Raw genomic sequence first — 26,675 nt, 5'->3', positions numbered from 1 at the left:
TTTATAATTCAGATGCCAGCTCAATGATCATCTCCTCTGGGATGCCTTCCCTGACTTCCCAGTTGAAGTTAGCCCCCCACCCTTCCCACTCTACTACAGTGGTTATCAAAACGTGTCCCTAGCCCAGCAGCATCAGAATCACCGGGACGTTTGTGAGAAATGTAGATTCTTAGGCCCCAGATCTGAATGACAGACTTGGGGTGGGGCCCAGTGATCTGCTTTAACAGCTCTCCAGGTGATTCTGATGTATGCTTGAGTCTGTGAACCACTGGTCTACATCATCCCTCTGTTTTCTTTACCTCACTGATACTCCTGAGAGGGGCTTGTCCATACTTTGTTTCTTACACATCATTCATCTCCTCCCTGTCACCACCCCCCCCCAAACTGGGAACCCTGTGATGGCAGGGACGAAGTCTGTCCTGGTCCCCCCACTCCCCCCAGCATCTGGCTTACGACTGGCTCTGGGAACAGATGCCTGGGTAGAAGGACATGTCTCCATTCAGTGCCTGGTCCTGGCTCTGGGCCATGAAGTCAGAGGGGGATAGGGTGGCCAGCTGGCCCAGCGCCTTACCTGGGGACTGAGCACAGGTAGGAGAGCAGCTTGGTGACCTCTGAGGCTGTGCACCATGGTGCCTCCCAGGCCCCCTGGGTGGTTGACACCAGAAGCAGGGGCCTCCCTGCCCTGTCCCGACCACCTGGAGGAGAGAGGACACACGTGAACAGTGAGAACTTTGGTGGAGCCCCCTCTCTCTTTGGGAACCTGCTCTGTGGCCTCCAGGTCCCTCCACCTGGGGTGCCCCTTCTTCCTCCCCCGTGAGCTCTGAACTCAGCCTTCAAGACCCAGCTCAAAAACCACTTCCTCAGAAAGCCATCCCTGTATCTGTCCTCCATGCAGAGACCCTCATCCCTGCATAGGACTGGACCCCCCTCTGCACAGGGCACTCTGGGAGGCACAGCTCAGGGAACAGACTTTGAAGTCACACTGATGGGTTCAAGTGGCAGCTCTGCACTGACACACTGCGTGTCCTGGGGCTAGTCAGTGTGCCTCTGAGCCTGTGTCCTCCTCTGTCACACGGGGAGAAAAAAATATGGAGCTTACTCACTAATTTTGAGGACTAAAGGAGAAGGTCCTGAGAAATACTCTGAGCCTCAGGCTCGGTGACAGCAGTTATTATACACATCTCTGTCGTCTATGCCCCCGGCCCACGGCTCCAGCTCTCTATTCTTGCAGACTTTTACCCATTGGTTCTCTCCAGGCTGTTTCCTGTCCCCGGAATCAGGGCTGTGTGGCCCACTGCCCCCATAGGGATTAAGAGGCCCATGAGTGGCAAGGTGAAAGGGAAGAGGGGGAAGGAGGCTCAGGCTTCTGGAAACTGGGCCTGCCTCGCACCTTGAACTCAGAGCCCGGCCCTCCAGAGTCATCTCATGCAGAACCATCCAATGGCTGCTGCCTACTCCATGTGGGCATGACCCTCTAAGTGTGTGAGTGTTATGAGACCCTTTATGGCTCACGAAGCCTGGGAGACAAACTCAATTGCCTTCACAAGCACTGTCTTACACAGGGGTGTAGACTGCTGGAACATTTCTTTCTTTCACACATCTGCAAATTTGACATAACTTTAAAATTTTATTTTTTTTAATTTAAAAAATTTAAAAGATATCCATCTGTGTGTGTGTGTGTGTATCTAACTTTATAGCCTCTTGATATTATGAGTTTGATTTTTTTTCCCCTAATACTCCCTTATAAATTTGAAAAACATTTTGTTGGGGACATTGCAGGAAATTTGAATATGAACTGGGTGTTGAATAGTAATAGAAATTATATTTAGTTTCATTAGATGTGCTAATGGTGTTGCAATTATTAGGGGAAATATCCTTAGGGCTGAGAGAGGCATGCTGAAGTATTTAGAGGCAAAATATGAAGATCTTTCATTTATGCCCGAGTGTGAAGCTTTATTAAATCTGAGTGATCGTATGGGGGTGTTCATTATACTACAGTCTCTACTTTTTTGTGTGTTTGACATGTTTTATAAGAGAAGGTCAAAAAATGTGAAATGATTAAAGCATGAGAAAGTGACATAACCTGCAAAGTCAGAGATGTCTGTCCGTGTCCCTCTGAAATCCTCTGGCAGCCACTGGGGCTGTCAGGTTGAGAAATGCTGCATCACGCCCCCGGGCCCATTTTATTGATAAGGAAACTGAGGCCTGGGGAGGAGAACTGGCTTCCCAGTCTCACACAGAGCCAGGTCTCTAACCTGCCAGCAAGGGAGGGGGTCATGCTTGATCTGGCCCTTGACCACACAGACAGATGAGCGCTCATCTCTGTAGACCAGCAACTAGAGCTCAGTAGCAGCTCCCAGGATGCTACTGCCCTAGTCTAAGCCCTTCGTGGCTCCCCGTGGCCTCCAAGAAAAAGTGCAAGCTTCCCAACTCAGGACTAAGGCTCTCCAGGGTCTGCACACTCTTCTGGGCCCATTTCATTCACTCTGTGTTATGAGCTGCATCATGCCCACCACATGCCTCCCCACACCTTCCTATGTTGAAGTCCTAATCCCTAGGACCTCAGAATGTAACTGTATGTAGAGATAGGGTCTTTAAAGAGGTGATTCAGTTAAAATGAGGCCATAGGAGTGGGCCCTAATCCAATAGGACTTGTGTCCCTATGAAAAGAGGAAATGTGGACACAGACACCCATACAGAAGACCACGTGAAGATGTAAGAAGATGGCCCTCTACAAGCCAGGGAGAGAGGTCTCGGGGGAAAGCGGTCCACATGACACCTTCATCTCAGTTGTCCAGCCTTCAGAACTGTGAGAAATAAATTCCTATTGCTTAAGCTCCCCACCGAGTCTGTGGCACTTTGTTATGATAGCCCTAGCAACTAATACACTGTGTCACCCCTTGTCACCTATGGCCCAGCCAGAATGGGTCAACTGTCATTGCCTAAAGTAGTCTGATCCTTTCTCATGTCCCCACTTTTTCTGTGCTATTTCTTCTCCCCTCCTTATCACTGTCTGGTGAAACCCTCTTCATCTTTCCAAGCCCTGTTTAGACACCACCTCCTCCAGGAAGACCTCCTCCCTGCCCTCTATAGAAGCCCCTCTTCGAACCCAGCCTCCTACAGCAAATGTAGGCTGGGTTTATTAGGTCCCACAAGACTGAGGGCTCCAGTGTACACTGGCTCAAACTCATCATATCCCAGCACTCAGCACAGAATTGGAACAGATAATCAATGTCTGTGACTGATGAATGTGTAGATTATGAGAACTGTGCCTCTCAGACTTCCATGCGCCTGAGGATCATGCTAGAATGCAGATTCTGATTCTGATCAGGTCTGAGAGTCTGCGTCTCTCCCTAGCTCCAAGGTGATGCCCGTATGGTTGGTCCCCAGACCATACTTTGAGTAGCAGAGGGTTCCACACTGGGACTCGGCTATCAGCTCATGTGTCTGGTTCCCCAACAAGCACCACCTGGAATAGGGTTTGCCCACCAGAGCCAGCCGGGCACGCAGATGCTAGCTGCATCCACTGGAGTGATGAGCAGTTGTCCACCTGATATGCCTTCAGCTCCAAGGCCCTTCTGCCCCAGATGCCTCCTTTGTCTGACCGCTGGAGCCACCAATACTGTTAGTGCCTCAGAGCCCTGGCTCAGAGCTGTGCTGTTCACACTGGGTTCTGAGTCTCAGGTGGAAATAGGGACAGCAAGTTGGGGGAGGGGGGCGTACCAAAAGTCACCAAAAAACTGTTGCACCTTTCTGCAGCATTGTTCTCTCCCAGTCTGGCGGGAAATGGTGAGTGATTTAACTGGCAAGCAATCGAGAGCATTTTTTTAATATCGAAGCAAATATGAATGTATTCTTAAGTAGAATACAAAACGAATAGAAATTTTAAAGACAAAAACGATTTCAAAGATACGTGTAATGCAACTGAGAGCTTGGGGTGAAGTCTCAACCCCTATGACCTTGTTCACTTTTTTCTGTATTCCAGGTTTCTCCATGCAAAGCCTGAGAAGCCCTCTCCAAAGGCTGGGTGCCTGTCGTAGTAGAGTGGTTGCAAAGATGCCCACATCCTAATCGAGAGCCCTATATGCCAGGTTACCCTGCAAAGGGACTTTGCAGATGTGATTAAAGCAGGACCTCCAGTTGGATGATTAGCCTGGATTATGCAAGTGGTCTAATCTAATCAAATCATGTGATTCTTAAAAGCAAACACCTTTCCTGGCTTCAGGCAGTCAGAGAAAGGTGTGAAAACAGATGGGCAATATGCCAGCATGTCTTATGCTGGTGGGAATGGTCCGAGAGAGGAGAATCTTGCCGCAGGGACATCTCTGAGTAGGTGAGCAGGAGAGAGCCGGGAAGAAGTGAGGACATGATGAAGGTGGAGAGGGAGGTTGAGAAGGTAGTTGGACCAATAGGTTGAGGGTCTGTGGGACTAGAAGATTATTAAAATTGGGCCGGTAGGTGAGCCAGAAAGAGGGGCAGTGTACTGTAATTCTGGGGGTGGCATGGTGGGAGGAGCCGGTGAGAATGATCACCGAAGGACAGGATCACCAAAGACAAGGAGATGAAGGGAGGGTATGGAAGGAGCACCTACATGGAGAATATTCATTCACTCAAAAAATTCTTTTTGAGCACCAGACACTGCTCCAGGCACCTGGGACCCATTAATGTGTGTCGCAAGTCCAAAAATTACAAGTCATTGTGGAAAGTGACAGTGAGCCAAGTCCTATCTGCTTCCACTCCTCTTACATAAGGAGGAGCCTGAGGCTCAGAGAGGGCAAATGATTCTTCTGAGATCACACAGGAAGCTGATAAAAATGGTCTCCGGTCTCCTAGAACAGGGCCCTTTGATGGTTTAAAATCTGAGCGCTTGGAACACGACAGCCCTAAAAGGACTGTGAGACCCTTTGTGTACAATTAATATGGGCAAACACAGCAGGAGTTTCAAGAAAGATGACCAGGGAGAGGACAGGCAGTGCCTCCTAGGAGCTTCAAAAAGACAGAGCAGTGTCCAGGACCTTGAAGAGATGTCAAAATCTATGAAGTAAAATAGACAGTAGGTCAAGACAGTAGGTCACAGGAAGCGCTGTGGTCTCTCTTGCCCCTAGACATTTGCACATCCTGTTCCCTCTGTCCCGAACACTGTTCCCACCCCTTCACCTGGATAACACCTGGTCGTGCTCTAGGACTGAGCTTCATATTGCTTCTTCCTTCCTCCCTGACCTCTCCTCCACCCCACGCCTGAGCCAGGGTGCTCCTGGGTCCTCCCACAGCCCCCTGTACTGCTCCACGGCTGCAGTTTGTTTACACAAACAATAACCTGTTGCATTTTCTCTACCATGAGGATAGAGACTTCTTGAGAGCAGAGCACACATCAGGCTTGTTCCCCACTGAATCCGCAGTGCTAAGCTCAGGGCCTGGCTGTGCACAGCAGGTATTAAAGAAATATTTATTACAAAGATGAATAAATATTCAACAGAAGTGATAGCACCTTCTCTATCGGATGCTGGTAACGCCCCACTCAGATCCCCTCGTCATCAGAATACCCATTGCCCCCTGTTTTCTGTTGGCTGTATCGGCTCACAAACGTCCCCACCTCTGGGGAATTGCCCTCAATGCAAGTGGATCACAGACTCACCCTGCATCGCCATCTCAGGCTCAGCCTGGGTGGATGACCAACAGACCCAAGCATACGAAAGACCAGTCCCCTACGCCTTAAAATGGAACCAGCTCTGTCGTGTAATTCATACTCCAGAGCTTCTCGTGGGGTCAGGCCACATCCTTGCTTAGCTCCTCCCCTGCCCTGTCCTGCCTCCTTCACTCCCTTTCTCCTGAGAGCAACCTTCAACAAATCACTTTCCCAAAGATCCCTGTCTTAGGCCCTGCTTCTAGGGAACTGACCTAATGCAACCACCCAGGTTGTGCCACTGAAAGTAGGATGAATGGATGGATGGATGGATGGATAGATAGATGGAAATCTAGAAACTGCTTTCATATAATCAAACTCCTTCAGTGGAAAGATGAAGAGCCTGAGTCCAAGGAGGCTTGGTCCAGAACACAAGCCTCCAGGACCTTCCCTGTCTTCTCCATACCCACCAGCATCAAGGATGCTCAGAGACCCGCCCCCCACTCTGGCCTCCACCCCAACACCCTCCACTCCCCCTCCAGCTGCCCCGTGATCCCCGAGGACCTGGCAGGCATGCCATCCTTGACTGGAAGAGCTCTGTACTCAGAGCCCCAATCCTGGGCTCCAGCCCTGGGGACTCCTCGTCTAGACTGGGGCCTCTTTCTGGAGGGCCTTCTGGGAAGCCAGCCTTTTCCCCAGTCAGTGGGCCTGAGTCAGCGGCTGGGCCAGATGTTTTGGTCTGAGTCGTTCCAGCTGGGGAAGAGCAACAAAGAAAAGGGTATTAAGTAGAATATGGGTTTCCCCACAAGAAATGTCTTCTCTTGCACCTTCTGATTGCTAATAATAGCTTATTGATCTCTTACCATGTGGCGGATGTTATGCTAAGCTCCTTTCTATTTTTTTTTTTAAGTTTATTTATTTAGTCATCTCCACACCCAACGTTGGGCTCAAAATCACGACCCGGAGATCAAGAGTTGCATGCTCTACCCACTGAGCCAGCCAGGTGCCCCTAAGCTCCTTACTTCTGGTGTGTCTTTGAACCTCAAAACAACTGTTTGAGGCAGGTAAGACCCACACTGCATGGAGGAGACCTTGACTAAAGGTCAGCTAGCTGGTGTGGGGCCGAGCTCGGTGTGGACTCAGGCCAGCTCAATACAGCTCACCTCCAGATCCATGAGATGTCAAGCTTTTTGACCTATCGCCTGTGCACTAAATCCCTGAGCCATCTCTGAGTGAGCAGGCACCTTACCTTTCCCCAAGCACTTGGCTCGGTTGGGTTTGGGAGAGTAGAGCAAACACAAGACTTTCCAGGGCCCGTCGTGCTGGGGTGAGGCTTTCTCAGGGGGCTGGGGGGCTTGTCTTTGCCCTTTCAAGAAAGAGAATCTGGGCCCAGGAGTGGGGGGTCTGGAAGAGGAGGTATGCTGACTGGGGTCAGTCCCAGGTTTGAGAAGACTCCGATGTCCCTGTTTGGCCCTCTCTTCCACCTTGGTTCCAGGGGCCGGAGCAGCAGGAGGGGAAGCTGGGCTCAGGTGCAGGGAGGATGCTTGTTTTGGTTCAGGCCTGGGCTGGACCATATTTTCTGGGTTTCCTAGAGGTCCCTGCATCTTGGAGGAAGCTGACTCATCTGAACCACCTGTCTCAAGGCCAGAAGCACAAGGCAGTGGTTTCTCAAGGATGCTGAGGTAGGGCTCCGGGGGCTGGTGTTCAGAGTCGTGAGTGGGTGAGTCAACTTTATGATTGACCTTTCTCCTCAAGCCCAAAAGGCAAGGCTCATCTTCTGAGTTTGCTGGCTTCTCACAAGCCCATTTTTTCAAGGAAGGTGCCCCATTTGTACTTGAGAGAGGTGGCATTCTTTGAGAGAAAGGGATTTCCTTAGTTTTGGATCGTTCCTCCAGGGTCCCCAAAGGATACCCACTGGATGTCTCCACTTCCCTACTGGGAGACCCGCCTCTGCTCTCCAGGAGGGCAACATAGTCTCCCTCCAAGTCCTGGATGGCCACATCGTCCATCCTATAGGGCACCTTTGCAGACCTGGCTTGCTCCACCTTGATGAGTCCTGGGTACTTGTTTCCATACGTCCTGCCCTTATCCTTGGCCAAGCTCTGGGTAAGCAGCAACTGGCTGCCTGAGGACCGGGGCTGGGACAGCTCTGGGGGGCAGCTCAAATCAAGTGCCTCTAATTGAAGGGAACTCCAGGCCAGGGAGAGGACATTCACTGCTTGGGGTCTGTCATCCACAAACTCTGGGCTGGTTATCTTGGTCCAGGGCACAGGGGCAATCCCATCTTCTGAGGCTACCAGGCAGTTGTGTAGGGGACTTCCCTCAAAGTCACTGTTGATGGCCTCCAGCCACGTTGAGGTGAAAAGTATCGGGTAGGATGACTCGGGAACAGGCTTTGTGTCCACTGTGCGGAGGTCCAAGGAGAGGCACTTGAACATGATGCAGGCCGACTGCTCCTCCTGGGGTTCGACTTGGAGGTAAAAGTCTCCCTGGCGCAATAGGAGGGGATTGAGGGGAGCCAGGTGCACCACGACCTCACCCCGAAGGCACAGGGGCCAGCCCTCATGCAGGAAGAGGCAGTGTGAGTACGGGGCCTGCAGACAGAAGGGTGACGTCAGAGAATCCTGTCTTGAAAGGCCCTGCCTGCCCATGGGTCTACTTCCTTCCCTCTTCCAGATGGGATCTGGGGCAGGTCAGGGATGGGGCCGGGGGAGGCAAGAGGGGCCCATCTCAGGGCTTTATAAGTCACACAATCCTGAGAACAAGTGCCTCTCCTGCCTCACCCTAGGCCTGACCCTGACCTTAAAAATGCTTGCTAGCCTTCTGGCCCAAGGGAGAAACACTCTGAATGGCAGGCACCAATTAGCAGGTGCCTTTCCCGTGAAGATCATCTTGCTCAGGTCATGATCCCTTCTCCTCATCCACCCAAAACTTCTCTCAACCGAGATCAAGTCTAAGGCCTTCATTTTGGAGCCAGGGAGACATGAGTTCCAAGGTTTGAATCGCTAATTTGTGCAAATTACATAATTGCTCCAAGCCTCAACTTTCCTATCTGCAAATAGGAATCATAATATGTATCATATGATTGCGTTGGTATGAGGATTAGGCGAGATGTATCTAGATCAATCAATTGATCGATCTATCTACTTATTTATCAGCGCCCCACAGCACAATGCCTGGCTACATACACTAAGTGGATGTTCGATAAATATTAGTTTCCTTGTCCTTTGACATTTACCCTTTGAAAAACTGGGAATTTTTTATTAAAAAGTAAGACAGTTACTGCATTTATACCATTCTCTAATTTTTAAGCGGAGAGATTACAGAGTGAAATCAAAACAAGACTGAGTGAAGACCCAGGAAATTTGCTGGATGACCTTGAAAAAAAAAATCATTGCACTACTCTGGGCTTGAAGGTGTATTATTTATTTGTTTATGATTTACTTATTTATTTTCCTTTACTGAGTAATAACATGGCAGGTGAGGCAAAACTTCGTTCGTTCGTTTGTTTTAAACAGGAGGTGCCAGCAAGTCTCTGTATAGGTAGACACAGCGGGGCATCCTGGAGCCTGTTGGATACAGTGATCCCTCTTGATGGAGCTGCTCCACTGGGCTGTGCGGGGACCCTCGTCCAACAGTGACACCATGTAGCAACAACAGAAACAACACCCCACCGAAATGACAACAGCTCTCTCTCTCTCTCTCTCTCTCTCTCTCTCTCTCTGAGAGTCCTGTGGATTGAGTAAAACCTGGATAATCTTCTATCGTTTACATGCGTGTGTGGGAGACCTCTGTAGAATGAACTAGAAGCTCCCACTCATTAAGCAGGTGCTTCTTGGCATTATTAATTGGGGAGATACTAAGAACTGACCACACTCGTACCTCGAGTGGATAAACCAGTTCCCAACAGCTACACTGTAGGTTTGGTGATCCCAGGGAACCTTCATATCCGTCACCTCCACGAGTCTGTGAGTTCCTCCACTACTCTGCTGTTTACAGCACACGTTCTCCCGCCTTCTCATCGAACGAAGCAGAGCAACCCAGCAGCATTGTGCAAACAACAACGCACCACAGAGATGACGGTTATGATCAACTTATTTGAACCTCACAGTAAGTCGGTGGGGCAGGGAGCTTAGGCATCATTAGGGGATGAATGAGACTCAAAGGGGTTCGAGGACTGGCTCAGAGTCACACAGCTGATAGCCGCATAAACAGGGCTTGTGCCTATGCCTTCACATTTGGAGTCATCTCTGTCTGTCCCTGACCCTCACTGGACTTCAGTTGAGGGTGCTGGCTGCCTCCGGATGCTGGCCATTACCAGGGCCGACTTTGGGGCCGCAAGTTCTTATTTCCAAGGGAGAAAGGAAGTAGTGGGATAGTCACAGCCAACGGCTGCTCAGTGCTTACTGCAAGCCAGGCTCTGGGCCAGGCTGTGTGTATCATCTCTGTGAGGTAGGTACTGTGTTATCAACATTCCCACTTTCCCATTAAGGAAACTGAAGCTCAGCAGGTGATCCTGCGGCTCCACAGTGGTGGACACTTGGCTTTGAACCCGGGGCACCTGACTCCTGCTGCCATGCTATTAATCCCACCCCCGGCTCTGAGGTGATATGAATTCATCTATATAATTATAATTAAGATCGCCTCTAATTAAAAATAGAGAAATTAAAAGTTGTGACCCTTGTTCCTGGAAGAAATGGGGAAGGAGACCATGCAAATGCAATTTTAATGGCCTAAAAAGGGAAGCAGAGGGTTGAAGAGCTTATCATGGGGAACCAGTCAGGAGCGGCACGATGTGCATGAAATAGTGTCAGGGTAGGTAAGTGGGAATTGGGAGCAGGTTTTTGGTGAGAATCTTCCTTCTCACCAGGAGCCATACTTTTTGCTCCTGAGGTATCATGTCCCTGATGCACAAGAGCCGGCAGGAACTGTGAACCTCTTAGTGATTCTGGAGGCAGGGGCAGCAGGGGGATGGGCATCAACGGCAGAGCAGAGCACAGTTGGCAACCCCGTGAAGGGTGTGGGCAAGTTCCTGCAAAGGGCATCTGAGGGTTTGGTCTCCAAAGGCCTGTCCCCAACCTTAAAATAGTCACCATCTCTGACAGAAATGTAGGCATATGATGCAAGCCCGGCCAGCCCCGCTTTCTCATTTCTCTGGCTGCAGTGATTGGTCAGGGATGGACACAGGACCCAAGCCTGGTCAGTCAGGATCCTTCCCAGCAATTTTCCTATCTGCAGTTGACAGGGAAGTGTCCTTTCGCCTCTCTAGGACAGGAGCTGATCCCTGTCTTGTGGGGACATCGAGCCTATAAAAATGATGTTGGCAATCAAGAAGAAGCAGAGGCAAGAGACAGAAACCCCTTAAGAGTTTGATTGGTGCATCAACCTGGGTGTCAAACTGAGGCCAGATCACCTCGAGTAAAGATCTGTTATTTGCAGCCAACGAGACTTATTTCAAACACTTTTCTTTCCACTTTGCCTTAAAGAGGCTCCCTGAGACCTGGGTTCAAAGACGTCTCCGGGGAAGAAAGTGAGTCCTGAGGCCTCAAGGGCTCCAGGAAAGATCTGGAACATTGTCTACTATTTCCACTGAAGCTGACCCACTTCAGCCAAGGCAGTCTGGTGATGCCCACAGTGCCAGCCCAGGGCAGGCCCCCAGGAGCTATCCCATAAGGATGCCTTTTAGCCAGGATTTACTCCCTTCTGGTGAAAGTATAAACATGGTTGACTCCTAGATACCAGAGAGCAAAGGGCCAAGTGAGCTTCCTGTTCCACCGGGGGGCTGACCCCTCCCTTTGGGCAGGCAATGGTAGCTGGAGAATCATCCCACGTCCTCACTTCTTGCTCTGACATAAGACACATACCAGCTCACTTCCTGCTCTGCTCATCTCCAGCCCCCTGGTTCTGGGACAGCTTGTCCCCCAGCCCCACCATCCCTTCCAACTTACACAGGCTGCTTCACGCACTTGCTCACACAGGCGCTTGGCAGGAATAAGGAAATCCAGAAGGAAGCTCAGCCCATCCCCCTGGAAGTCAGAATCCAGGAGACGGAACACCTGCCCCAGGATGGTGGGCGCTGTGGCCTCAAAAGGAGGATAGAGGCCTGCCAGGGCATGCTGGATGGCTGTGTCCAGGGATGGGGGGTCCTGTGGGGGATAGGAGGAGAGTGTGAAAAGTGATCATAGCAGTAATAAGGGTAGTGGCCACTTCCCATGACCTTCCAGGCCCCATATGACTAAAGCTGCTCCTAACTCATTGATCTCCTTTGTTACCCCTACCCCTCAGCCCTCTTCCACCCCCTGTAGCCACACTGGCCTTCTTTCCTATTCCTCAAACACACTGGGCATCATTCCACCTCAGGGCCTTTGCACTGGCTGCTCCCTCTGTCTAGAATACTCTTCCTCAAGACATTCCCTCACCTCCTGTAGTCTTTACTCAGTGTCATCCACTGGTTCGAGGTGGAGTGGAGGAATGGGGGGCATTCAAGTCAGGGTCAGAGGGAAGGGGAGGCCAGCATCCCCAGATCCTACCATCTGACTAACCTGCGGACTTACAGTTTGAAGCTGAGCCATCAGTGAAGCCCCACCTGCAGTCAACGTGCAGATGCATCAACGTGTAGGTGCATGAGTGATAATAAATAATTGCTGTTTTTTAACACCAAGTTTTGGGGTGGTTTGTTACACAGCAATAACTGATTGATACAAATTAATGTAATTGATATGTGAGCTCATAGATCCAGACTCATATAACGAGCTGCCTCTTGGATGCCTCCCCTAGATGTCCACCAGGCACAGATCATCAACACATCTAACTCAACTCAATACGTCCCTAAACCCACTCAATATGTCCCTATGCCCATGCCTCTACCCTAGTGATGACGGCATAGTCCAGTCAGACTCCCAGGCCAGATATCTGCTCCCCATCCTGCCCCTCCTCTTGCCTCCTCTGTTCACACACACCCCTCAGCCGTGTCCTATACTCTTCTCACCTGCAGCAGCTCACCCACCAGCTCTGCTCTGGTCCCCTGTCCCTGCCCTGACCCAGGTCTCTGTCTCTTCCACTGAATCCCCTCTTCATTGCCATCCAACCTTTAGGCTGCCTCACTTCCAACCATTCTAGATTAGGAACCCACAGTGATCTTTCTCAAATGCAAACCTGACCATGAAAGTATCCCTGCTGCCTTCAGGAAAGCATCGGCCTCCGGTCATCCAGGTCCCCTGAGATCTTCATAGCCCCTTGGCCTCTCTCATGCTTCAGCCACAGTGCTGCATGCATTCTCTTGCTTACCTCTGCACCTGAAGTTCCTTCCTCCTGGAATGCCCTCCACTTCCACTCCCTCTTCACCTGGCTAACTCCCTCTCATTCTTCGAGTCAGGTGAGGCCTCATTTGTAGCATGAGATTTTTCCTGAATTCCCTCCTCCACACCACCAGTGTGGAGCTTCTACGGCGCACCTATCATAGCAGTTCCCATGCTGATTGCCATCTCCCTCAAGGGCTCTGGGGTCCCCGAGGACAGGACAGGTAAACAAAATAGTGGCCCCCAAAGATGCCCATAGCCTAATCTCCAGAACCCGTCAGTATGTTACCTCATAAAGCAAAGGGGAACGGAAGCTGCAGTTGGAATAAGCATTGTGAATCAGCCAGCCTTAAAATAGAGAGCGTTTCCTGGATTATCCAGGTGGGTCCCATGCAATCATAAGGGGCCTCCAAAGTGCGAGAGGATGCAGAAGAGGCGGGAGTCAGGGGCAAAGGTGACATCGGAAGAAGGACCCAAGAGAGACCATGTTGCTGGTTTTAAAAATAGAGGAAGAGCCCAGGAATGTGGGCTGCTCCCAGCTGCTGCAAAAGGCGGGCGGATTCTCCTCTGGAGTCCCCCGGAAGCGGGGCAGCCTGCCAACACCTCGATTTGACCCCAGTGAGCCCCGTATTGGGTTTCCCGTCTGTAGAGCTGCGAGATAATAACCGTAGGCTGCTTTGGGCTACAAAGTCTGCGACCACGACCAGCAGCCCTCGAAACTGCCACAGCGGGCGGCTCCTCTTCCTCCAGGGCCTCGGGCTCCTGGCGCGGGGCCTGGGCCAAAATACCTGCTCAGTAAACGCTGTGGGAGGACAAACAGAACGTCCCTCTCTGAACCACAGGTTTTCCCATCTGTCAAACAGCCTGGACAAGACCGGAGGTTTCCAATCAGGTGTAGTATTAGAACCCACGGGTTACAATCTTCAGTTCTTAAGAAGCCCAGGGGAGGCCGTTCGGGTTGGCCCAGACTGGTTGTAAGCTCTGGGCCCACCTGTCACTGAGGGATGCAAAGGAAGACGGGAATGAATGAGAATCCAGCATAAAGGGAGCTTATGTGGGGCAGAAAAATCATTTTTACAAATGAGGTCCCTTAAGACAGGGAAATAAAACACTGTCTACCCCCCAGCGAGTCCAATGCCAGGAGGCTATAAAACAGGGGGCGCTAGCCCGGGGCAATTGGAGCCCCAGCACCCACACAGCACTGGGCACAGGGTAGGGTCCCCACCACTGTTTGCAGAAGCAATGAATGCCTGTCTACGGCCTGCATTCTGAAGGAAGGAGGGTCTTGCCACCGACATGGCATGAACTCAGCGGGGACGAAGTATTGCAGGTACTTGATGTCAAAAGCACGCGTGCCCAGGAAGGGCTACGTTCACATTGAGGTGCTCGGCAAGGTTGGGCCGGGGGCATCTTCAGTTGGCAGAACAGGGAAAGGCTCATCTGGCCTGGCCACCTCTTCTAGTGCTCTTTCCCTCCAAAGCAAGGCCAAAACCCCAAGAGGTACTCTCCACTGACGCAATCCTTGAGGACAGCAGTGGGAATGGGGACCCAGAGACAGAGGATCCTGTCTGACATCTGTGAACACATGGACACACTAAGTCAATTAAGGCAGCACCCCTCCCCCACCCCATGCCCTCCCCACCCCACCCAGCCTCTCCCGGGGCATTTGCTTCCTGGGTTCCAAGTCACTGTGCCACCACCTTCAGTAGGTGCTTTCCTTCTCAGGGCCTCTTTCCTTGTGTGCACCCGTAGATGAGCTAGGTTTGTTTCCTTTTGTTTGTGGAAATTTAATCATTGAAGTTTAGCATATCCCAGTACCATTTGTACTATTAGCTCTTACTGTTTTTTTTTTTTTTTTCAAATCACTCACTTAAAAAAAAAACAAAACTTACATAATTGCATTGTAAATGGAGACCCTATGCCACCATACTGGTTATGAGAATGCAGCCAGACTGCCCAAGTTCAAATCCCGGCTCTTGCCACTTCCTGCTTATGTGACCGGCAAGTTGCTTAGCTCTCTCTGCCTCAATTTCCTTACTGGGAAAACCGGGGCTTGCGAGGTACATGCTTTAAACGATTGATCGAGACCGAATGAGGTAAGACACGTAGGGTCTCTCTACAGGACTAGCACTTAGTAGGTGCTCATTCAGCAACAGCCATTGCTGTTATGCTTGTGGCCATTACTGTGGTTATTATAATGGTATTACTTTACGTGGAAAATCATCAAGTGGCATGTACAGAATGGAATTCCAAAAATAAACGAATGATGCATTGGGCGGTTTTTGTATTATTTTATTTATATAAATATATTTATATTTATCATATGTATTTATTATTATAGCTACAGGCTATACCTTACATTAGTATATATTTCCATAAATAATGTAACATATAACTATAGAATAAATAACACTTATTATATAAAATATATTTCTTTATTGGTCTAGTTCTATACAAATAAACTATTTTTTAAAAGAAAAAGTAAGTAATGAGAACAAATATATTTTCTAAATTAAATTCTAGGACATCTGGTCACCTCCTAAAGGCTCATTAATTTTCTCTCTTTCTTCCAAAGCAAGCTTGTCACGCATTAGAAAGATGGTGAAGACATCTTATTTTGAGAGGGGGGATTTTCTTTTGGGGACCTCAGAACACCACAGAAATATTTAAAGGGATTGAGTCTCCCACCCACACAACTCCATGTTACTTAGCTCCAGTCTGTGACAGCCTGTGTCCCGACTACAGTCTGTGTGCCAACCTCCGAGCAACACTGAGCTAACCATCTCAGTCTTGTGTGCCTCAGTTTCCTCATCTGTAAACAAGGATTCTAGAGCCTATCGTATCTTGCTCAGATGATTCTTCTGCGGATACAGGGAGATGATGGAGGCAAGGTAAAGGTGCTGCTGCTTTTTTGGGGATTGTCTTTTTGTTTTTATTCCTCCTGTCAAAGCTGGAGTCACCGCCTCTGTGTGAAGACATGTTCCCCTTTTGACTCCTTTCTGAATCCACTGCTGTCACCCCAAGAATAACAGCAGCTTCTCGGCACCTGCCGTGTACCAGGCCCTGCACTCACATTCCCTGGCTTAGCCACACAATGGTCCTGGAGCAGAGGGAACATCCCACTCTGAAGCTGATCAGGTCTAAGACTGCAGAAAGGAGAAGAAAGGCTGTGCCAGGATCCAACCCAGTCTTGGCCAGTTGGGCCCACCCTCTTCCCCACCCCACCCCACCCCCGCCCCCTGCCCCCGCCCCCTGGGGCCTTGCCTGCCCCCCTCCTTGGCCACCGGCAGCCACCAGCCTTCGGGGTGGCCTTCCCAGCGGCCTCTCCTGCAGTGTTTCAAGCTGTTTACTTCTCGCAGACTAAAGCTCGCAGATGGGATGCCTTTGGCTTTCACAAATGGGCTCAGTGGCCACACACTATAACGATTTTAAGGGGCAGCCAGTAAAAAACAAGAATGTTCCAAGTTAATGGGACTCCAAGCTCTTGGCCAGACCATTACCTGCTACAGGCCTGAACCCCAGGGGTTCATAAGCTATCCAAGTATGAGGATAAGCACACAGTAAGGAGCCCAGGAACCCCCAGGAAGGAAAGCTGGCCACTGTCCACTCAAAACCAATCGGGCAGCCCAGCCTGGGCCCGCAGGAACCCAAACACCACTGGCCAGGCGCGGGCCCCTCAAAATGATTTCCGTGAAACTTAATCGATGTGTTTCCATTCCTCCCCAGTGAGCGCAGCCAGGCTGGGCCTTTAACTGTTCCTTCGCAGGAGCCAGGAGCCAGCGTGAAGCTGAAAAGGGAGGAGGGAGGAGGGAGCCAAGCCAGAGCCGGTCTGCAGCCCTCCCGCCGCCCCTCCCGGCAGCAGAGGAGGAACCCCCAAGGGGGCCCACAGATCCTGCTGCAGGGCCAATGCCTGGACGTGCACACGGGCCTTCGGAGCGGACACAAGGGATCTACTGTGGGGCCGAAGGACACAGAAAAGGAGCTGTCCCCTGTCGGGGGAAGAAGGGTTTTGTTTTTGTTTTTGTTTTAATATTTTATTTATTCATGAGAGACACAGAGAGAGAGGCAGAGACACAGGCAGAGGGAGAAGCAGGCTCCCTGCAGGGAGCTGGATGTGGGACTCGACCCCAGGATCATGCCCTGAGCCAAAGGCAGACAGACGCTCAACCACTGAGCTACCCAGGCATCCCAGGAAGGGGGTTTCTACACTTCTGGATCAATGTTTTGCAATGACCCTCCACTATTATTTTACAAAGCAAAATAAACAAGTTGATGCATTTTCATATAAGCCCATCTCCTTGTGACTGCTGCCCAGATCCACATAGGAGATTGCCACCACCTCGGAGAGAGGCTCCCTGCCAGGCAACTCCCTCACCCCAGAGGTAACCAAACACTCTTCTGACTATTGGATGTTTTTCAAAGAAAAAATTCCCAGACCCTGTGATCTCCACCGCGTAAAAATGTGCGGAGGCCAAGAGGACATGGAATCAAGCATCCACTGCGGTCGCCCCTGAGCACTGTGCGGGGCAGGGATCTGGGAAGTCACCCGGTTCATTTTCTTCACAGTTTGCTGGATTTTCCGACCATTCGGTAACCAGCTTGTGTAGCTTTTATTATCAAGGGGGGAAAATAAAAGTGTGATTGTATGTGTTTTTAAGGCCTGTTCCCTTTTTAAATGGTCTCACCAGATGTTGTTAGCTGGGCTTTCTGAGATGTGTGCTGAACTCCTTTTAAAGCCCCAGATTTATCCATTTGCTCCAGACAAAGCTTTTAGAACCTCTTAGCATCAGCACCTTCTAGCTTGGGAAGAGAGAAGGCTGAGAAAAACTGAGGTAGGCAGTGTCCTCTTCCTCTCCTCCATGGCAGGGATGCCTAGGGAAAGGGAGATTCCACCCTCGACTCATGGGGTGACTGTGGCCTCAATTTCCCCATCTGTAAAATGGGAGCATTGGGCTTATCTATGTATCTCGAAGGATGCTTCCAGGAGGGCCATTCTAGAATTCAAGGTATATAATCAGGCTCAGGAAGGTTTGGAGCTGGGACATGGTTTCTGAATGGGATCAGTTAACCCTCCAATAGTGGGAAAGTTTAAAAAGATCTGTCTCATCCATCCCTCAACTCAGCCCAGGAAAAATCTAAACCACCAGCCACAGACACAAATGCCCACAAGGAGGACTGAGAGGTGACCTGGAAGATAGAACTAGGTCAAGTGGGAGAAATATAACCCCTCTGGCCCCTTCCTGAATGGCCCTCAACAGTCAGCCTCAATGTCAAGGAAGGGATGGGAGTAGAGCATGCCCCACCTCATCAGCTCCCACTGAGTGCTGCCTTCGTCCAACATCATCTGGGTCTGCTGATACTTTAGTAAAGCCTCCCAATATGTTAAAGGTTAGCCTGACTAAACACATCTGTGGGCCAGATACAGGCCAGAGCATGTCAGCTTGTGACCATCAGGTTCAACTACCTGAGACCTTCCTCTTGAACTGCTCCAGGCTGGAGATTCTAAAACCAGTGCTCTATTGCCCTGGCTGCCAGGAAGTTGTTGCTCGTGTCCAACTAAAACTTCTCCTGCTTGAAATCCTTTTTATTTTTGTGTGGGTGGAGGTATGAGTGAGAATTGGCTCCTTATTCAAAAGAAGAAAAAAAAAACACTTTCAGAAACTGGAAAAACAGCCCAGATGCAGTGAGCTGAGAAGCAAGTGGGTGTCAGAAGACCCACATTCAAGCGCAGCTCTGTCATGTGTCATCTGTGTGACCTTGAGCAAGTCCCTTCACCTGTCCACGTGCTTAGTTTCGTGTTGGTCCTTTTGTCTCCCTGTCCCCTTTGCCTCTGCTTTGGGGCTCACCATCACCCACCCAAAATACAGTATGATAATAGCAGTTATAACTAGAGCTTCTTACTGAGCAAGGTTCTGTATCAGGTTTTATCCTAAGCACTCTCCACTATTTTTTTTTTAAATTTTTTATTTATTTATGATAGGCACACAGTGAGAGAAAGAGAGGCAGAGACACAGGCAGAGGGAGAAGCAGGCTCCATGCACCGGGAGCCCGATGTGGGATTCGATCCCGGGTCCCCAGGATCGCGCCCTGGGCCAAAGGCAGGCACCAAACCGCTGCGCCACCCAGGGATCCCACTCTCCACTATTTTATTAACATTATTTTATTCCATCTTCCCAACAATTCTAGGGATGGGTATTTTTTTTTTAAGATTTTTTATTTATTTATTCATGAGAAACACGGGCGAGGGGGGGAGGCAGAGACACAGGCAGAGGGAGAAGCAGGCTCTATGCAACAAGCCCGATGTGGGACTCGATCCAGGGTCTCCAGGATCAGGCCCTGGGCTGTAGGCGGCGCTAAACCACTGAGCAACCCGGGTTGCCCGGGATGGGTATTTTTATTCCCATTTTACAGGTTAAGAAACTGAGCCCAAGGCTCTCCCACCAGTAAATGGTAGAGCTAGGGTATGAACCTGGCACACAACTACCAGCTTTCCTGCCCTTTCCCTAGGCCAGCCTCTCCTTTGGCCACTACAATGGCCTTTTTGCACACAGATGCCACTGTGACCCTCCACTGCTCAACAACCTCGAGTGGCTCCCTACTCAGTCTTAGCAGCTCAGTCTGCTGCTACTGGCTGTCAATCTACACCGGCGTACCTTTCCTGCTTCTTCTAACACACTTGACACTCTAGCCCTGGGCTGGCCAATCACCCATGCGCCACATGCATGATTTTTTCTTGCTGCTCACACACCCTAATTTATTTTCCTTGGTATTGATCATTATTTACTCAACATTTTGTCTTTTTGTCAATTCATTTCCAACTCAAATCCACTGATTTTTATTGACTATCATGTGTTTGTGCTCCTTAAATCACTTTCTACCACTCACTAAGATGAAAAACAATAAAATAAAAATGTTCATCTAAAGTCTCCCCACCCGGGACCCACGGCAGATGCCCCACTTTGAGAAGTACTGCCTGAACTCACATTGCACCCCTCCCCGGACTGGGTGAGCTCCTTCCCATCCTTCAGAGCCCTGCTCTCAACCTGCATTTCTTCTCTTTCCATGACATTTGTGCTTCCAGGCAAAGAGAGGGCCTCCTATCACTCATCACCCAGCCCAGAAATCTCAGCAAGTGGGTGTATAAACCTCCAGGGCAGGAGCCGGGGCTTAGTCCTCACATGGGGCCCGGCACACAGTAGGTGCCTTGGAGGAATGCTATAAAGCAGGTGCTCTGGCAACGTGGGATGAACTGGATTCAATCAGCTCTTCTCCAAGGGCGAGGTAGAATGACAGGTGACCCACGAGATGAGCTGGGGAGGATGACATGCACTCCACAGGAAATAACAGAAAGCCACCCCAACTCTTGTTTAGATCTCTGGAGAGGACTTAAAACACCTCTCAGACACTCCCTGGTTATTCCTTTTAACAAAAAGAAAGCAGTCTTCCCCCTTGGGATCGTCCACAGCCAATCTTCTCCAGCCAGAATTTGCAAACACACAAATCTGCCTTCATTGCAGACATTTTAACAGTTACTTTGTGTTTATGACGATGGATACTAATTTTTCATGGTGGTGGTATAAAATGCCTTAAATATATCTTTAAGTTTATAAATAAGTTGATCAAAAGAAAAATATTAACCGAAAAATTCTGATTTTGTTATTTCTTCATATTACCTTATCTAGTCAGTGAAAATGCAAAAATTGTTAGGATAATACTAAAAGTTCGGGAATGTGAAACCAGATAAGCCCAGAGTGCTTTTGTCATAAGATGCTCTGACGCTGGGCTGCCCTGAACACTACAATAGCCTCTACTCAAATCACACCATGAAAAGAGTAACTGTGATAGGTCCATGGAGGGAAGATCCATGGCATGCTAGAGTGGGAGTCGGGGAAATTGGGAAAGGCTTTCCTGGGGACATGGTATTTGGGTGGAGATTTACAGGATGGATAGGAATTCTTCAGGTGAAGGAGTGCCACCCAGCAGCAGCAACATACTCAAAGGCCCTGGGTCAGGAGGGAACACGAAACAGAAGAGGCTCTGAACCAAGGTCAGAGTGGACTGAAGTACAGAGGTGAGGCCAGAGAGGTGGGCAGGTAACAAAGGTGGGAGAAAAGTCTGTCCATCGTTCCTATTTAGGAGTTATTCAACCTTTTCCAGGAGCCACCCAGGGCCTGACTCTTGATCTGAGGGTCTGATGTTCAGCAAGGAGTTTCTGGATTCTAAAAGGAATAACTGAGTTAGGTCCAAAACTAGGGAAGGTTTAGCAAAGACTACGTGGTGCAGGTGTGGTTCTGCAGTGGCCATGACAGCTGAGTGCCTGCTCAGAATTCAGGCTGTCCTATCTCCCATTCCTAGTTGGGTGACCTTGGGCAGCCACTGAAGCTCCCAGAGCCTCAGGTCCCCATCTGTGGGGTGGAGATAGCAGCAGCTTTATTTTTAGAGCTGGTGTGAGTTATACATGCTCCTGCACGTAAATTGGCCAGCACAGAGCACTGCCAGTGGTGAGAGGTGAATAACCATTAGCTTATGAGGATTTCTGTCAAACAGCTCCGGCAGCAATGTGTGTGTACACCTGTCCTGCCGGTGTACGGATCTAGCAGCCTGGTTTTGCAATATGTGTCTGGTGTGGGTGCAGGTGTATGCCCATATTTTAGCAGTAGGGAGAGCATGCGGATAAAGCGGAGTGTGTGTGTGTGTGTGTGTGTGTGTATCAGAGGGCATGTCTGTTCAGCCGTGTGAGTATGGGAGCACGCTTTGGTGTACTCTGCATGTGTGTGTTCTCGTCTAAATAGAAGTCTTCCGCATATGAATGCGCACCTAGTGAAAACCCACACAAATTCACATGGTGAATCAGTCAAGGGGTTAAAGCCTTGGCCTGTCTTCACAGCACTTTTCCAAATCCCCTCTGCTCCCGTGAATCTGCCTGGGGCTCCTGCGCTTGTTCGGACCTGGGCTGGGATTCCCTGAAAACAGACTTTTCTTTCATTCCCTGTTCCCAGATACTGGAGCACGGGCACCTCCCAGAGCATCTCAACCTTATGGAAGGGCCGGCCGAGGAAGCCACAGTATGGAAGTATTGCCCTCCTTCTCCCCCTCCCCCTAGGCCTGCCTCCCCACCCAGTTCCCACGAGACCACCTCGTGTCAGGACAATGTGCACATCCCACTTTCCTGCCTTGAGTCAAAAGCGGCGAAACCACCCCAAGTTTGGATGAGCCACTCCCTCCTCTCCACCGAGCACTGGGAAGAGCCTTTAACCCTCATCCCCATCCCCACCCTGTGTGGGGACAGTGGACACACCTATCCTCAGCCCCAAGTCTAAAATGCAACACCACCCCCCTGTTTCATCTAAGGCCCAAGGGCTATAGGTACCAGCTCTGATCCGTGCCTGGCAGGGGGCAACATCAAAGCTCACAAGTCATCCATCCCCTTCGTGGCTGGAGAGACAGGGCCCAGAGTGGAGAGACCACAGGGCCAGAGGGCGCCCCCGCCCCCCGCCCCCGCCCCCCGCTGCTGCTGGGGGCAGTTAACACAGACCCGTGGCGAGGTACCCAGGGTCAGAGCATAATAGGTCGGGCGGATCCGCCCTGGACACCCCCACCAGAAGGGGACAGAGGTGGTCCAGGCCTTGGCGGGCGTTACCATGGTGACGGGCTGCTCCGCTCGGCGGCGCGGGTCGCTCGGTCCGCAGGTCCGTCTGTCGCGGCGCGGGCCCCTCCAGCCCTGGAGCGGGGGAGCGGGGCGGCCGGGAGGGGCGGCCGGGGGCACGGGGAGAGCCCGACCGAGCCGGCGAGGCGAGACCAGGCGGGAGGCGGGGCGCGGCGAGGGGCGGCGGGCGCGGGGCGGGCCGGGTCGGGGCGCTGCTCCCCCCGCGGGACGGGACGGGACGGGACGACGGGACGGACGGGGCGGCGCGACGGCGGCCCCTTTGTGGCGGCGCCCGCTCCCCTCCCCGCCCCGCCCCGCCCCGCCCCCCGCCCCACCCCGTCCCCTCTGCGGCGCCCCGCGGGTCCCCCGCTCCCCCCCCCCCCCCCCGCAAGGCGAGCACCCGCTGCGGCCTCCGCCCTGGGGTTGAGTCTCCGCCTCGCCCACTTCCCAGCTGGGGGGATCGGGCCAGTCACCAAGTGTCTTAAGCCTCAGTTTCCTCTTCTGTAGAATGGGGATGATGCTCTGCTGATGCTGATGGTACCTGCTTCTTAGACTTGGTGGGGAGAGTAGGCATCTGTCCCCACGTCCCGCCCCTGTGAAGCCCATGCCACCCATCGTCAAGAGGACCCAGTTCAAGGCTGAGAGGCGATGGTGGCTGGTCTTGTCTCTCGCACTTAAGGACTAGCTTTGTGACCTTGATCAAGCCATTGTTCCTCAGCTCTGGAGGGAGGCTACAGACTGGATGATTTCTGGTTGGATGACTCTGGGGTCTATCCATGTATTGTCCAAACATTGTGCCAGGGATGGAGCCAGAAGTCAGAGCCCCTGCCCTCAGGTAATGTATAATCTAGCCGGGAAGACAGGCAAGAAACATAAACAGAAACACGTAATAATTGAGTATGGTAGCTGCTAAGGCAACAGACAAATGTGGACATTGGGAAATGGAGGGGGACCAACTTGGAGCTGGTGGTCTAGGAAGGGTTAAAGAAGCCTAGATCTAAAAAAGGGGGAAAGGATTAGGTGAGGGGAGGGGGAGGGGTGGGGGTGGGGTGGTGGTGGGGAAAAAACAGAATTCCAGGCAGAAGGAACAGCATGTGCAAAAGCCCTGAGGTACCATTAAGCTTAAAGAAACTGGGAATCAGTGAAGAACTGAAAAAAGACAAGTGGAGTAATGAGGGCTCAAGTTCAAAGTCCAAGCCTTATTCACACCCCATCTCCCATCTCCCACCTCACATAGGTTAACCAGTCTTTTAGCAGAGAGAACCTGAGCTAGGAACCATCCCATCTTGCTGTGTAACTTATAGCAAGTCCCTTCATATCCCTGGACCTCCCATGTGCTCATTGTTAATTTGGAACTAATAATCCCAAATAGTTTCATCATGCCACACAGCCCAAAGGATCCCTCCCTAGCATGTATTCAGCGATCAGTTAAGTGTCTCCAACCTGCAGGAACAGTCTGTTTTGGCATCACTGCTCCAGGCATGAATTTGGGAGAGAACAGACTTGTTGATGTCAGGTGTAGAATTCCACTGGGAATTGGGGAGATCACAGCTCCGGGCCTCCAGAGTCCCAGTTTTGCAGTGAGACAGAATTGACATGGCACCCAGTGTTCTGGGGTTGTAGGCAACAGAGACTGAGTTAGTTTAACAGAGAAATAATGGATAGGTAGAGTATCGGGAGCTCACAGAATCAACTAGAAGACTGGGGGCCCATCCTCTGGAAAGCAGAGGAACCAAACGAGGTGCTCCAGGGGTCTCCTTTGGGAACCCTTGAAGACTGATGGCAATACATCAAGGCAGACAAACATGCCAAAGTAGAACTTTCTCTTAGTGTGTAACAGTTATAAGGTAGATTCTATGATTGTCCTTATTTTACAGGTGAAAAAACCAAGGCCCAGAGAGGTCAAGTAGCTTGCCTAATGTGGGATTGCTACTAATTGTGGAGGCTGAAATTACACAAAGCTATTCATTTCCAGAAACTATGTTATTCGCCACCTTCCTGTGCTACCTAAATGAATCCCAAGCCATGTGTCACTCCTTTCTAGATTCAAAGACTTAGGGATCCCTGAGTGGCGCAGCGGTTTGGCGCCTGCCTTTGGCCCAGGGCGCGATCCTGGAGACCCGGGATCAAATCCCATATCAGGCTCCCGGTGCATGGAGCCTGCTTCTCCCTCCGCCTGTGTCTCTGCCTCTCTCTCTCTGTGACTATCATAAATAAATAAAAATTTAAAAAAAAATAGATTCAAAGACTTAAATGGGTCACATGCCCCAGGTCCCTTAACACTGAACCTTTCAGGACTGCTTGGTCACCTAAAGGGTAATTAGGTTCCCAGAGAAGGGTGAGTATGGATCTGAAAGAGCTTATAAACAATGGTGCTCATTACAATCCATCCCCTGGGGCTCTCAACATCCTTTGCACCTTTACTCCCATGCACGCTCTCCCAAAAATACTCTCTACAGACATGATACTACTCTACATGCAACCAAAAATGTCCACATGTATACCTATATCCTTGTATGGTTTGGTTCCATACTGTGTGTGACCTCAGGGAAGTTCACCTTTCCGAGCCTCTCAGATCTGTCCTTTGTAAGACAGAGTAATACTTACTTCCTCATGGGACTCTGGAGGGGATTAAATAAGTTAATGAGTGTGAAATGCTTTGCACTGTGTCTGGTACACAGAATTAATATATGACACATAAAATGATGTTGTTTATGTGAGGGACCAGTGATTGTGAAATCAGTCTCCAACCATACAGGCTGAACTCCTGGATTGGATTTAGTTCATCTCTCAGGGACTTTCCAGAGGATTTTCCAAGGACTGTTCAAATGTATTTCCTCCCTCTTTGTCAAATGATTAACTAAATCATGGTCCACTTGCTACACTGGATTCAGAGAAATAATGAAACCCAGCATTGGTCTTACACGTGGTGGAGTGGAGAAAATGGGAAAGAGTGGTGGAAATGAGTCTTGGCTACCCATCTGCTGCATGACCTTGCACAGATCCCTCCTCTTTTGGGACCACAACTGCCTCCGCATAAATTGGAGGCTCTAATCCTCTCCTCATGAGGTTTTTGTGAGAATCCAATGAAGTGATGATTGAAAGAGTCTAACTTAGTGCCTGGCATATAGGAGGTCCCCAGCAAATGGCAGTTGTCCCTATGATTCTGTGATTCCCAGGGCCGGGTGCCAGGACATCTCCCCCAGAAACAGTTTCACTTTAGGGAAGAGAGTTGCCTAATTCAAACAGAATGTCCTGGGATTTGAATTCATTCATTCAATATTCATTTGTTTCTATTATAAGGATAGCAAGTACTTGGCACACATATGCACACTCACCCCCTTCCTACCCATGGTAGGTATCAAGAATCAATCATGAACCTTCCTGCAGAACTTAGAAGCAGCCTCAGAATCCTTCTCAACACAGAGCCCAGGCAATTGGAGTTGGCATTAGGACATTGCTTATCTACTCCTTGCGGTCACTAATGTATGAAGATTAGCATTGAAAAAAACACAGACTCCGGAAGCAGAAAGCTTGGTTTTGAATCTTGCCCTAAAATTTCCTATGGGCTGTTACTAGAATGAGTAGGTACAGAGACACTGTATCAACCATGGAGTATGCCACCTAGATCTCCCTTCAGAAAGGATCCTATATCAGGAAGTTCAGTGAGATGTGGATTCCTCCAGGATACAGCTTCTGACCTGAGGCCATGTGCCTCTGGAACAGCCCCCAGCTGAGCATAGTATGCACAAGGAGTCAGCATCTCTGCCTGAGGTGGGATCCCTCTGTGAACCATCTTTGTGCCAGAGCTCCCCCACTAGGCTGGCTGAGACCTTCTCAGTGCCCTACCACAGCGTCCTGAAATTCTTTCTACCCCATCCTCCTTTCTTCCTCTCTTCCTTTCATGGATGTCAGACCTTCGGCATGGTCTGAAGGCTCTCCCTTGCTTTTTCTTCCCCGTATGCCCTTCACACTCAGAGGCATCACCCGCAGTAAGTTTCTTGTACTTTGAACTCTCATCTTTGGCATCTGTTGCAGAGGATGTGACTAACACAACACTGAGCTGTGGAAGTCTGGGTCAGAAGGGATTGTGCTCCTCTCTGGGATG

General features: G+C 50.4%; 1 protein-coding gene across 1 annotated transcript in view; it reads right to left on the bottom strand.

The window, feature by feature from the left end:
* Positions 1–22,761, bottom strand: part of KIAA1755 (KIAA1755 ortholog) — a 39,743-nt gene extending 16,982 nt beyond the window's left edge. The window contains exons 1-5 of the mRNA XM_026009685.2: positions 22,562–22,761; positions 11,572–11,769; positions 6,873–8,217; positions 6,188–6,376; positions 572–695 (exon numbers count right to left, since the gene is read on the bottom strand). Of these exons, the coding sequence (XP_025865470.2) occupies positions 572–695; positions 6,188–6,376; positions 6,873–8,217; positions 11,572–11,769; positions 22,562–22,564 (1,859 nt within the window). The 5' untranslated portion in view covers positions 22,565–22,761. The remainder of the gene's footprint in view (positions 1–571; positions 696–6,187; positions 6,377–6,872; positions 8,218–11,571; positions 11,770–22,561) is intronic.
* Between the last annotated feature and the right edge of the window lie 3,914 nt (positions 22,762–26,675).

The sequence above is a fragment of the Vulpes vulpes genome, chromosome 14 (assembly GCF_048418805.1).
Source record: "Vulpes vulpes isolate BD-2025 chromosome 14, VulVul3, whole genome shotgun sequence".
NCBI classification, from domain to species: domain Eukaryota; kingdom Metazoa; phylum Chordata; class Mammalia; order Carnivora; family Canidae; genus Vulpes; species Vulpes vulpes.
Note: the sequence above shows the minus strand (reverse complement) of the source record. Positions and strands in the feature narration are given on the sequence as shown.